This window comes from Panulirus ornatus, chromosome 32, assembly GCF_036320965.1.
Source record: "Panulirus ornatus isolate Po-2019 chromosome 32, ASM3632096v1, whole genome shotgun sequence".
NCBI classification, from domain to species: Eukaryota; Metazoa; Arthropoda; class Malacostraca; order Decapoda; family Palinuridae; genus Panulirus; species Panulirus ornatus.
In genome coordinates, this window is record NC_092255.1 from 20,183,280 (window position 1) to 20,196,299 (window position 13,020).

Consider the following 13,020-nt stretch of genomic DNA (forward strand, 5'->3'; position numbering starts at 1 on the left):
GCAAGAAATGTGCATACAAGCAAGTTTTCAAGATGCACTGGTAGGGCCAGCTTAATTCAGAAATTGTTATTGTTTGTTATTATTATAAGTAATTCTTTTCTTTTTTCATACATTCATTATTTCCTGCACAAGTGAGGTAGCATCAAGAACAGATGACCGATCCTTAGAAGGGAAAATCCTTACTTTGCCCCATATGTTACTTCATTTGGAATATTAAAACTGGAGAGAATTTACAACCCTCAAACCCCAGTCACTTTCTGACACTCTAGGGAATATGTTGGAAGTGTCTCCTATCCCCAGGGATGATTATCACTAATTATTATTATTATTTATAATCTCCACTTGGGAAAACCAGTGATACAGTTGATAGCGTGATGAAACACACGATATTGAAAATCCCTCCCTGTTGGGTTATCAATTTAGGAGGGATGATGGTAGGAGGAAGCCCAGAAAGTGTCTAAATGGTGAACTTGGCCCTGCCAGTATGCCTTGAAATCTTGCTTGTTGGCACATTTTATTGCTTCCAAGCAATAATATGGGCCTTTTCTTCCAAGGACAACTGCCTAGGACCTGTGCTATGGTAAAGGTAGAGGAAAAATATCATAGAAAAGAAATAGGGAGAGCAAGCAAAAGTTACATCCCTCCACTCTTAATACCATTGGGTAACCAAGATGGTTTATCTTGTCATTTGATTTGTAAAACTATACATCCAGAGTTAAGATACACTTGCCATAAGTGAATAGCAAGATTTGTTCTGCAACTAAAATCTGAAGCACAAAAGCCTTATTTTTGCAGTGTTATTTAATGAGGCACTAGAACCCCACGTTCATTTTGATAAAGTTTTTACAATCTCATTGCCTGGATGTGCATTTGATTGGACATTGTATTTATTATTAGTCACAAAGAGAGAACTTGTGGCTTGGCCACCATGATGCAGAAACCAGTAGTTTCCCTTCATATTTAAGGAGTTCTGCCTTGCCTGATTTAGAGCATGAGACAAAACAAAATGAAAAGCTTAGGAAAATTAATCAGTTTAAAGTTTTACTAATTTTTCTTTCTGCCCGTAGCCAAGAGACGGTTCACATGTAATCTGAGGAGGAGGAGGAGCTGAGAAGCATCCCAGAAGACTAGCAAAGGCACTGTGAAATCGCATGTTAGTAAGTAAGAAAAGTATACTTTACAAACAAAACCAGATTTTTGTAGTAAGTTATATGATGATGCACTGGAGCTGCACCATGTTTCGTAAGTGCAATTTAATCTCATAAAATATACTTCATTGATTATGAAACATGTTTTGTGCATCTGCTTATTAGTGTTTTAAAGTTTGTTTGTCAGTGCTGTGAAATATGATGGTTAGCCACAAATTTTTGTTTTATTGAAAGGTAATTTTAAAGTGAAGATATTGTAATGTATGAAATAGAATAAAAAAAAGTTTCATTTTAAGTTTTAAAGTGAAGATATTGTAATGTATGAAATAGAAAAAAAAGGTTCATTTTAAGAACTCCGTAATGAAAGGTAATTTTAAAGTGAAGATATTGTAATGTCCAAAATAAAAAAAGAATATGGTTCATTATAAGAACTTGGGAGAATGAAGATTGACAGTAAATAACTGCAGTAGTGATTACTAGAACTGCATCTAGTTCATTTATTAAAGATTTGGTGAACAGACATTTTGGAGTGATTCTACAGTACAGTAGTTTTATACCAGGTTTTTATAGAACAGGAAGTACCACTAAAATGATTGTGCAAGCTCATCCGAAAAGGATGTAATATTGTCTTCTCTTGGGTCCAGAAAATTTCCTATTTGTTTTTGTTTAAAGCTAGAATATAGCTGAACATGAAACTGAGGTATCTTAAAAAGAGAGATGATCCATAATGTACTCGTGCATAGCATTAAGGTCACTAGATTCATCCTTGAAGCTGATTTTGTTTTTCCTACTGTGATAGTATGATGAAGTGAAGACAGGTAGTCCTTGTGTGCTATAGTCTGTGCATTGTGTCTTGTTGACTCTTACTTTTATCTATAGATGCAAGTGCTGTAGTCTTTATTATCATAGTTATTGGTATAGTTTCTTCAGTTATTGATATAATTTCTCTTCTGGTGGCCTATAGCTTCAGACCTACATTTTGTATTCTAGTATTTGGTTGTGTAATATTTTGTTGAATGCATTATTTGAGTGATATCTTTGATGGTATGCAGTATTTGAAATAGAGCAAATATTTTTGGAAGATGTTACAGGCAGTAGAATTTTAAATGGGTGCAGTTCATTTTCTTGCAGCTTCAGAATGCAAGGAACATTTATGGTGACATTTTCCTAATAGATTTTCAGACTATTTCTAAGAAACATAAAGCTTTAAGAAGAATTTGTTTTGACTTAGACATTGATTAATTTTTCACTTTATAAGTTTGTTTGAGTGATAACTTGCTACATGAATTGGACAAGCTGTGTAATATTTATCTCATTTTGCTTTAGTTTGTAATAGGCTTGACATTTGTTGAATGTAGTTTGATTCAGATTGTTTCAAGTTTATTTGAATCACGTACAGTCATAAGTCACAAATGAAAGCACTCGTGGTGTAGTTTTGAAAATTATCAAAATAGTGGAAATTACCCATGCTATTTCAGTGAAAGGGACAATACTTAAGATTGTCTTATTGTTTACAGTCTGTCTACATAACCATTTCATACATCTGCAGGACAGGGGTGTCTTCTGTACAATTTCCTCTGTTTACCTTGTATGCTAGACATCTCTGCACAGTCTTTAGTGTGCACAGTGTTTTGTGGTCTCTCTTCACTCTGTCTGATTCACCTTTACTTTTCCCTGCTCAAACATTATGCCATTTGCAGACTGAAGTAGCTCTTGCATTACCACTTTCAGGGCATCATATGCCTGCATTGGGAATCGGGTCTTAGAATATTAGAAAACTAAGATGAATATAAAGTATGATGTGATATACTAACAGGTAATTAATTGCCTGGTTGAAATGTTGCCTTAGGTTGCTATGAAGCAGCATTTGATTATACCATCAAATTATCATGTTTGAATGTGTAAACAAAACCTTAACTCGTGTTTGAGGTTGGCTTGCATAACGTAAACCACGATGTGGTGCTTTAGAACAAGGACTAATTGATGCTTTTATTTACTCAAGTGCAAGCAAGGCTTTCACAAGGATATAGTAAATAAACCTTTTGACAGTAATCACATGTGTGAAAACAGTATGCCTGCATGCCTATGGATGTTATTGATTCCAATAAAAGGTGAGCTATCTACTGTGGCAAGAGTAAGCATTGTAGACGATTTTGAGATAAACAAGGACATGTTACCTAACACAGTATTAGGGTTAGATGGCTTTATTTGTGCAATGTGAACTTGGATATCCTGGCAGTAATTTGGCAAATTATAATCCTTTATAAAAGCAGGAACAAATACAAGGACTCTGTGATAACTGTATACCAGAAGATATAGGGAGAAAACTAAAAGATTATTCAGGAAAAATAGCTGACTTTGAAAGATTGTGGGATTAGATATTTGGCAGGCCATAAGGTATTTTTGCTGTTTGAGATACCAGAGTTGTTGATTACTCAGAATTTTTTATTTTGGCTAAAGGTTAAATTCAAAGCAGAAACGCCAAAAATATTTGTTTCTTAGTCAGTGCAGTTGGATGTCCGGGTAAGTGGTTTTCAGATACCAGTTTGCATTGAGGATAGTATCTATAAGCAAAAGTAATGGAAATGAATAGATTCTTGTATCGTGGTAACGTGCACCTTTTCCCAAGATCAAAATAGAGTGCTGTGTGTAAGAATTTTCCCCAGTTTCATTACTTCACCATCTTCATACCTGGAAGAATTGATTACCAGCAGCCATGCTCAAATTTTTTGCTATATATTTGTAAATGCATATTTGGTTTGAATTAGATAAAATGGCATCAGTTGTTGACTTCAAGTATGATTGTGGTAATGAGTAAATGTTCTCAGCGAATGCACATGGGAAATGGACAAGACATGAAAGGATTGAAGTAGAAGCGACATATTCAAAGAAGACACTTGATTTTTTTTATTTCCTGTTTGCCATAAAAAGGTGATGTCTTCCTCAAAAAAAAATGTTCACAGCTCCTTTCTCTGTTCCTATTCATTGGAAAGAAATAAAGGAGGGGGGATTTTCAGGGCCCCTCTCCCTCTTTTGCTCCTTGTAGTATCCTATAACGTGTAGGAGACGATTGGTTATTATTTTCTCCATCACTTTAGATGATAGAATGTATGGGAATGGAAAATTTTCAGTATTTGAAGACATTATGGAGTCCTAAAATGTTGCAGACCATGAAGCACTTATGACATAGGAATTCAAATTCAGTGGATTACAAGTGCCAGTAATAATGATTTTCAGGTGACCAATGTAGCCTAGTCTAATGATGAAAGCTAAATGCTCTATATTTGTTAGAAAATTTACAGAAGACGAAGTTGAAGCTGTCTGAGTGGGTATTGTGCAGAATGGCCTCGATAGAAGTGCATTACAGTCTATTGTAGGGAGAAATTGGAACGGTTATAGATTTTATTCATGTGTTTGTCTGTTCACACATCATACTTAGAATTGGTAATGTAAGAATTCACTTTAGAAGAAAACTTGAGCTTTTTTTTACAGTAGTGAATTGAAGGAATATTAATTCTAGAATATCACTGAAATTAGTTTTTCACAAATTCTTAGCATTTGACATGATGAAATGATCTAGCTTTCTTTATATTCTCAAAGGATTTGTCGCAACTCCATTTTCATGAGATTGATAAAGTGCATGCAGAAAATGCACATTTTGTGAGAATTAATTTTGTGGAATGACTTCCCAGCCAAAACCATGAAGGCTGGCAAAAGGCAGGGTGCTTATTTCAGAGATGAATTTTTTACCCTGATGCCCTGAATTTTGATGAGATATTCTCTTGCCTCTGCTGAAGCATTTATTATAGTTGTATACTCAAAAGTATTTGAATTCTATATTTGTGTTCTTCATTGTATTTACTGTTAACACAAAAATCTTGGAAGGCATCCTCATGGTGTTTGCTTATGTATATTCTTAACCTGTATTGTATTCCTGAGTATTCCAACTCTTAAGACTCCTTTTCAGCTGACATTTTGATCTTGCACTGTCCAGTCTGCTGGTCTTATTGTATGTACTTACTGTTCGTCTTTCTTTTATATGTGTTTTCCATTTCCCACGTGAGCGAGGGAGATGAATGAACCTGAAGAGGAAATCCTTGTTTGGCTCCTTTGTCTGTTCCTTCTTTTTGAATGTAATAGCAGAGGGGAGAATTTCCAGTCTCCTGTTCCTGCCCCTTGATTGCCTTCTACAAAATGTAGGAGGCAAGTTGGCTGTACCCTTTCTCCCCAATCCCTTGGTAAAACTGCACAACATAATAGGATGAAGTTTTACACCCTCCCTTTTGTTTTTTACATAATGCATTTGCTATGCTCAGCTCATTAAGCAGTGTTTCACTAATGCATGTTTTATATTCAGACATCAGTTTACAAAAACACAGGGTGGATTTTACCTGTGTGAGCTACCCTACCCATGACCATGGCAAAGGAGAGGTATCTTGGGCTTTTTTGCTACCTTTCATGTTGGGCTTCTGGATTATCTGATCCCTTTAAACCCCCCCCCCCCTCTACACCCATATTTTGTTCTTGTTTTCACCACAATATTCATGTGAATTTTAACTAATTTGCACTGTATTCTTAAGGTCTACAGCAGTGGTGAAAAAACTAAGAGTTCAAAATGTATTTTCTTGTAAAATATATGGTCACAATCAAAGATATACTTAACCCAGTATGGCAAAGGCATATTGAAGAAGGAAAACTAAACATTCTGTGGATAACTCGAGCTAATGAATTATTAACTTTTCTTGATGGTAATCTCATAATTAACTTTGGAGATGAAAAATTTGATATACCATGGTTGAAATTCAAAGTTTCTTAATTCTAATATACTTAAACCCCATTATGTACATAGGGAAAAAAAGATTCAATTAGACTTGTTTTGCTTCATTAATTAATGTTATCTATCATAAATCAAATTTATTAGCTTAGTAGTTATACTTTTGATTATTACTTGTAAAATTTTAGGTGAAAAAATGTTATATTGTGCATATACACTCTCTCTCTCTCTCTCTCTCTCTCTCTCTCTCTCTCTCTCTCTCTCTCTCTCTCTCTCTCTCTCTCTCTCTCCTGACCAAAGCTCTCTTTAACCAACAACTATGCATAATTATATATCTAACCCCTGCCTCTCATTTTGGCAACTTGTACTTATAAACTACACATTCTCCAACAAACACGGTGATGATAAAACTTAGTCTAATCTTAAACTCCAGTGTACATTCATCTATGGGAAACTACACTCTTAAGCACACAGGAGTTACTTCTCGTCTATGTTCTCGACAATACCAACCTTGTCAGTATTACATGCATTGATTCCCTGTAATGCAAGACCTCTTGTGCTGAAAATGCAGCTTTCACACTGAAGATTTGAACACGTACTCCTTATTTGCCCTGCACTCGCCCAGCAAGAGCAAAACAAAATCTTGATATATTGATTGACCAATGGTCTTACTGGTGGTTGTGGGTGGCTCCTTGAGTGACGTTGGAGCCCCTATAAAAGGGGGTCTTAAGGCAGAAAGTTAGATATTCAGTTGATATATTTCACAGTATTTTATTTTTGAATACTAATTGCTAATATAATCAGATGGTAAATTCAGTGTGTTCTGTCTCTGATAGAGGGTTTCTATTAGGGGTATTGGGGTCCTGAGGTGGCAAGATACAGGGAGGCCTGGGAGTAATGTGTGTGTATGTAAATTGGCTGTAAATATTTTTCTTTGGTGGAAGTGAAAAAATGGGAGGGACTGAGAGATGTGAATGCACCCCTAATTTCTGCATATACTCTCCATATGGATTCGCTGTTCATTCATTTTTCGCGGAACAGATCCTCAGTGCATGACAGTGCATTCCTATTCAGACTCAATGTTTCTGGTTTCATGTGCATTATTTTTTTCTTCAAAATACCTTCATTTCTTCTTTGCCATGTCTGGTAATTCCTATAACCTTGCCTTTTATCACCATACCATTGTCAAGTAACTTTGTCTTTTTAGTTATATATTTCTGTATTCATAACACTCGTGCTACCCTATTGCTAAATACATTTGAATCACCAAATGTAACTTTGAATCGGTCACTTAGTAGGCTTCTACTTATAGCAGATGTTTTGATCTCATTATTTACATCTGTTTTGATAGAGAGGCACCTCCCAAGTAAGGAGGTTTATATGAATTCTTTGCTTTGTATTTCCCTAAACTGTTGTTTCTTTCAAACTGTGCACCTCAAAGATTTTTCTTTATTGTATTAAGTAGCCCTACTTTAAGGCCATGTATTTGACCATATGTCTTTCCAGGCTGTTTTATTTTACTCTTTCAAATCGAACGAAATGCAACATCCATTTGTCTTTGTTGCACAATCTATTTGTGTATAAACTGTTAAAATCTGATTGTCAGATCCACTTCTATGTTGACATCCCAGTGTTCAGGCTATGCTACCACATGTGGCCATAATTATGCATCGCACTTGGTAATGTTTTATACTCCTTTTATTAAGGCAGTTCTTTAAGTATTACAGTCTTGACCATTTCCTTGTACACTGATAACTGTCTTATCCCACAGCTGGTTTCTTGATATCATCTTTGCCCTTGTTAATTTCGGTTAAGACTTTGTGTATTGCTTTCAAACATTTCAACACATGTAATATTCTGTTTTGATCATCCATATTTTGCTTGCACATATTCTGACATCACTTTAGTTTCCTGTACATTATATCTATATATCTATCTATCTCTCTATCTTTATATCTGATGCCTGTTTCCTTCGGCAACTCCCTCAAGGAATTGGCCATGGTACAAGAGACTCCATGACTAATGAAACTCTAGTGCCGTATCTTAGCCTCTAGTGTTAATATAGAGGAGATATTGTTGCTACCTGCATTATGGACAACAGATCCAAGAATTTCCCAATTTCTCGAACATTCTTCTCCCGATCATATTTCCTCGTTTGTTTTGTCGGTGGTAGTGTATCGTTTTGTCGAGTATTATTCAGTTTTATTTGTTGTATTCTGATCAGCAATTTTTATGATAATGTATTTGAATCATATTGAATGTAACATAATGCTGCAATATTGTATGAAGACTTCCTTTTGTAGTGATTTATCCTATCCATGCTTTGTTGACCCTAGTATGTTAGTTTTCATGTTGGGAGGAATTCCCTGAAAACCATGACAGTATTTCATTTAGTTTGTATGCATTATGTATGTTGCTTTAGGTACCATTTCCATTTTAGCAGATATAATGTAAAACTTTATGTACAATGCTTTTTACTTCGTTCATGTGTGTATGCTGATACTTTAGTGAAATCTGTTGACACTACTCATGATTCTTAAACAATATCTGCTTGGTTTCCAAAGTAACAATGATTGAGTTTTAAGAATTGGGCATTAAAAGATTTAATTTATTTACTAGCCAAGATGTACTGAACTGTATTGTAGAAATTCACTTTGCATCATTCATATGATACATTGTTAGCATTTTTAAGTATCTCGAGTGTGAGGTTCATAAACTTTAAAGTAGCATCTGGTTGAGTGTATTAACTGTAGTCTGAATTGCATTGTATTGGATATACTATATTAATGCTTCCCAGAGCCTTCTTTTAGTGTGTTAGATTAAAACTGGCCATTGCCTAGAAGACAGCATACACTAAAGATTGCCAAATGACAAGTGATACCATCAGTTCTTCAATGTACACCTTATGTAGATGCTTATTGGAAATCTCCTTCATAATGAATGCGCCTTTTGTATTGGTGCTCTGTTTGCTGAAATTTTAAATGGGTTTGTCCCCCTTGATCTGTGTACAATGAGTGACACTAGATGATATGGTAGGTAGCATATGGGAAATGTCTTGAAAGTTATGTAAAGCTAATTAGCCATTTAGGGAATTCATAGAATACAATGGCAAAGATAGGCTGCCATTGAAACCCAAATAATATACTTTTTCTGGAAAGTTCCTCAAACGTATTCAGTAAATTGTAGCAGTGATAATGGAAAAATCGTTTGGATAGAATACTGTATTGCGCAGATGAATTAAGTAAAACCACATGAATGTTTGGATGCTATTTCCTGTGGGATGAGGTGGTGCCAGGAATGGATGAAGGTAGATAAGTATGGATATGTACATGTGTGTATATGTATGTTTGTGTATGTATATATGTGTGTATATTAGTGGATGGATCTTTTTTTGTTTCCTGGTGCTACCTCGCTGATGCAGGAAACTGATCAAGTATAATGATTATAGTAATAATGATAATATATATATATATATATATATATATATCCCTAGGGATATACATATATACCCCTACCCCCACTTGGTGCAAGTAGTAAATGTGATAGAAGCTGGAAAAAAATTAGATTCTCTTGGAAGTGGTGAGAAAATTTGAGATTGTCTAGATGGAAGTTTGTAGCATATGAGTACCTTATCAGTTATAATTGTTAAAGGAACATTTACTAGTTCAGAATCTCTGGAATGTAATCTGCATTATGAGTTACGAATTTCTCCTTAGCTTGTAACTGCAGAAGATCTCATTTAAATGTCCTCTGCAAAGAGTTTATGTGCCTAAGTAATAATGTGTGTAAACTGGTACAAATGACAGATGTCAAATGATCACTTTGTTCTGATGTGCCTCAATGACATTGCCTGTGAGCTGATAAGAATGTAATAAGAAGCATGGCAATTGTCTGTGAGTTAGTGGGAGTGAAATTAGAAACAAGGTGTTTCTTTTTTGTGATGTTCTTAGCAACATTGCATTTATTTGTATGATTGATGTCAGAGGCCAGTTGATGCGTTCACTCTGGTGTGCCTAAATGATATGAGCTAACATAGATTACATCAGAAGCCAAATTATTTGATGATTATTTACCAAAACCTAAGGGAAGGCCTTAACTTATTCTTTTAGTAGGCTTTGCTCTGAAGGAAATGTTAAAGAAGAAGCAAAAATGGATTGATTCTTTATTTTTTGTGTGCAGGCCATATTTCTGTGGATAACAGCTGTAATATAGATTACTTTTAACTGGTTGTCAGAAAATAACTGGCATTTAACTTAAAAGATCATGAGTGGCATTTGTTTAAATCAGAGTTAAGTATTTATAGAATTATGATCATACTCCTGGTCATCGTAAGAAATGTGAAGAGCATAAGATTGTGATCTTGCAGAATGAGAGTTTCCCCGATTACCAGGAAATGAAGTTCATTGGGAGTTAGGATACTCGATAGTTAAGAAGTTATTATAAAGTTCTAATCAACTAACTGACTGTCATTGATATTATTGGAAAGCGTTTGCTATAGATATTTTTTGATGTTCTTGCTATTTTTGATAAACTTTTCTTGCAGATTTTGAAGGTTGTTTAAAACCTCTGTATATTACATACTTAAGGTCAGACGTTGTATGTGATAATGATTGTGTGATTATATATAAGAATTTTAGTACAGTATATGTATGCACCCTAGTATACTGATAGTAATACAGTAGTTATAAGATATATGTTAAAAAAGAATTTTTATTTGTGTGCATTTTTCTTTTTCCAATTGAAAACATGATGCCAGAGCACTGGCATGGTCATAGTGACTTCTAGGGACTGTTGGTGTTAATTGTGCATACCGTGTTAAGGTCACTATTCTTCTGATGTAGTAGGTGTTAATTATGTACTGTATGAATTATAGATATATATATTTTTTTCCTAGTACAGTGGGTTAATGTTTTTGCCTTGGTTTGAAATTTTTTTAAATTGGTGCTTTAATCTTTACAATATTGTATTTATATAGTACCCATTTGCTAAACTAGAATATAATGCCATTCTTTGATAATGAAATGGGGAAAAATATTTTCCAGTTTGTGATAGTATTAACTATTTTTTCTTTTCCCTGTGGTGATAAATCCTGTAACTACACCATTTCCATAATGTGCCTGATCAAGCATAAGGTAAACATAAAACCACTGAAACATGGCATTTTTTTTTTTTTAATAAAGTACATAGCTTTTTGCAGAAATTTGTCATAGGGTAAGAACTTTGAATTTTTTTTTGTAATAAAGCACCTTCATTTCCAAAATATTCATATGTGAGCATTATGTGCCCACTGTAAGTATACAGGCTTATAAGTTGATTATGGGGTAAGTAGATTTAATAGGAGAAGTTTTAGTTATATAGAGGGAATGAAATGTTTTGAAAAAAGAAAATACTATAGGCATGGATTATTAAACAAAGGAATCGGTAGCCTATTCACAGGTTTCATGTACTGGTACAACAAAATAAGTGTTTAGGGTAAAGTAGCATATGCCTACCAGGGTCAGTTATTACTTGCAGATATCCAGTCTGAAAGGGATTGAGTGGTTACCTTTGATTTTCATAGTTTTGCATCATAAAAATAACTAGTGGTTTGTGTTTGGTATGAAGTACATTGCATTAAAGTTAATAGCATCCACAGATTATTTTCAAGACTGATTGAAGTCCATATTTTGCTTTGATATGTATGTATATTGATAAACAAAGCCTAAGTATTACTTTTTATTTCCAAAGTGTTACTTTGTTAGTGAACAATATGGTAGGTCATAGTTTAGAAATCTTTTGCTCTGATGAGTTAAGATGTACCCAGTGATGGGAAAAACTCCATCAAAGTTGGTCAAATAATAATATAACAAAACCAAAAAATTCTTCAAAGATATGATGAAAACTTGTTGCAATAATTTTCCATCCCATTATCTTTTGCATTTAGTTGATGGACTTTCATTGTAAAGTCTTGTATGATAAATCAGTCGTATTTTATGGAATTTTCCAAATAATCAGAGCTTTTACTTAACCTGCTGAATTTTTACACAACCTATGAGCCCATGAATGCTGAGCCACTGAAAATTAGTATAACATACAGATGTCAATGACCAGAGTCCATTCTGAGTTTTAGGAGTAATGAAATGAATCAATTATAGATAGTCCTTGTTTTTATGTACTTTAACCAGTCATAGGCAGTGGAATAATTTAATCGGTCACAGGCACTGAAAAGATATTTTGGTATCCTTGGATGTTATACTTTGTTCTTTAAAAGAATAAACATAAAATTTTTCAGATGTTGAATGGATGGAAGTCAGATTCCTGCAGAAATGGCATTGTACAATATTTTTGATAAAAAAGTATTATTCATATGTTAAAGTTATTGAAGTGAATATCTTTTGTAAAATCATTGGGCAGTGCCTAAAACATTGGTATAGCAAAAGGGTTAAAAGCAATCAAATGAAATTCTTTTACATTAACCAGTAATTAGTTTGTCCATGTTAAAGATCTTCAGATTTATACTGAACTTAGCTACTGTATATTATGGCGTCCAAGTACCTAATAAAAAGGTTATTTTAGTGGGTGTTTTTAACCTTCAGATTTATTGTATACAGGTACATCCCATCTGTAGAGTTGGTGTTGAGTTGTAATGCGACATAAATCTTCCAGATTTTTTTATGCGAGTAGATTCGTGCACATGTTCCAGATAGATTGATATTATTAGTAATGAAAGAGATATCTTTATATCTCTGACACCTGTTAGCCTTGTGTCCAATGATGACACAATTGAGTGAAAAACTGTATTAGTTTCTCTGAGTTTAGGTGTGCAAGTGAAATGAGAAAGTTGAGAGTAATGTGAATAGTACCAAGGTTCTTAGGTTTATCAGTGAAGAGAAAGAGGTTATATGGAATTTAGATGAAGAGAACTTTGAAGCATTGTTTTAGATACATGGGAATGGATATTGCAGTGATTGGAACCACTGAAGCTGGTGAGCTATCAGTTAGGTAAGGGGTCAAAGGTCCTGGGCACACGGAGGAATGTGTGGAAAGACATGTTGGACTTTTGAGAAAGATGGGTTTATTTGATGGTATAGTAATCCCTTCGGTGCTGTATGGATGCAA

At 34.3% G+C, this 13,020-nt stretch overlaps 1 protein-coding gene across 6 annotated transcripts in view; it reads left to right on the forward strand.

Moving 5' to 3' along the window:
* Window positions 1–12,476, forward strand: part of LOC139759138 (uncharacterized) — a 90,325-nt gene extending 77,849 nt beyond the window's left edge. For all 6 annotated transcript variants that reach the window (XM_071681135.1, XM_071681132.1, XM_071681131.1 and 3 more), the window contains one exon: window positions 1,068–12,476. Coding sequence is in view for 2 of the 6 variants with exons in the window: in XM_071681130.1 (XP_071537231.1) it covers window positions 1,068–1,089 (22 nt within the window). In the remaining 4 variants the exon portion in view is untranslated. The remainder of the gene's footprint in view (window positions 1–1,067) is intronic.
* The last annotated feature ends 544 nt before the right edge of the window (window positions 12,477–13,020 follow it).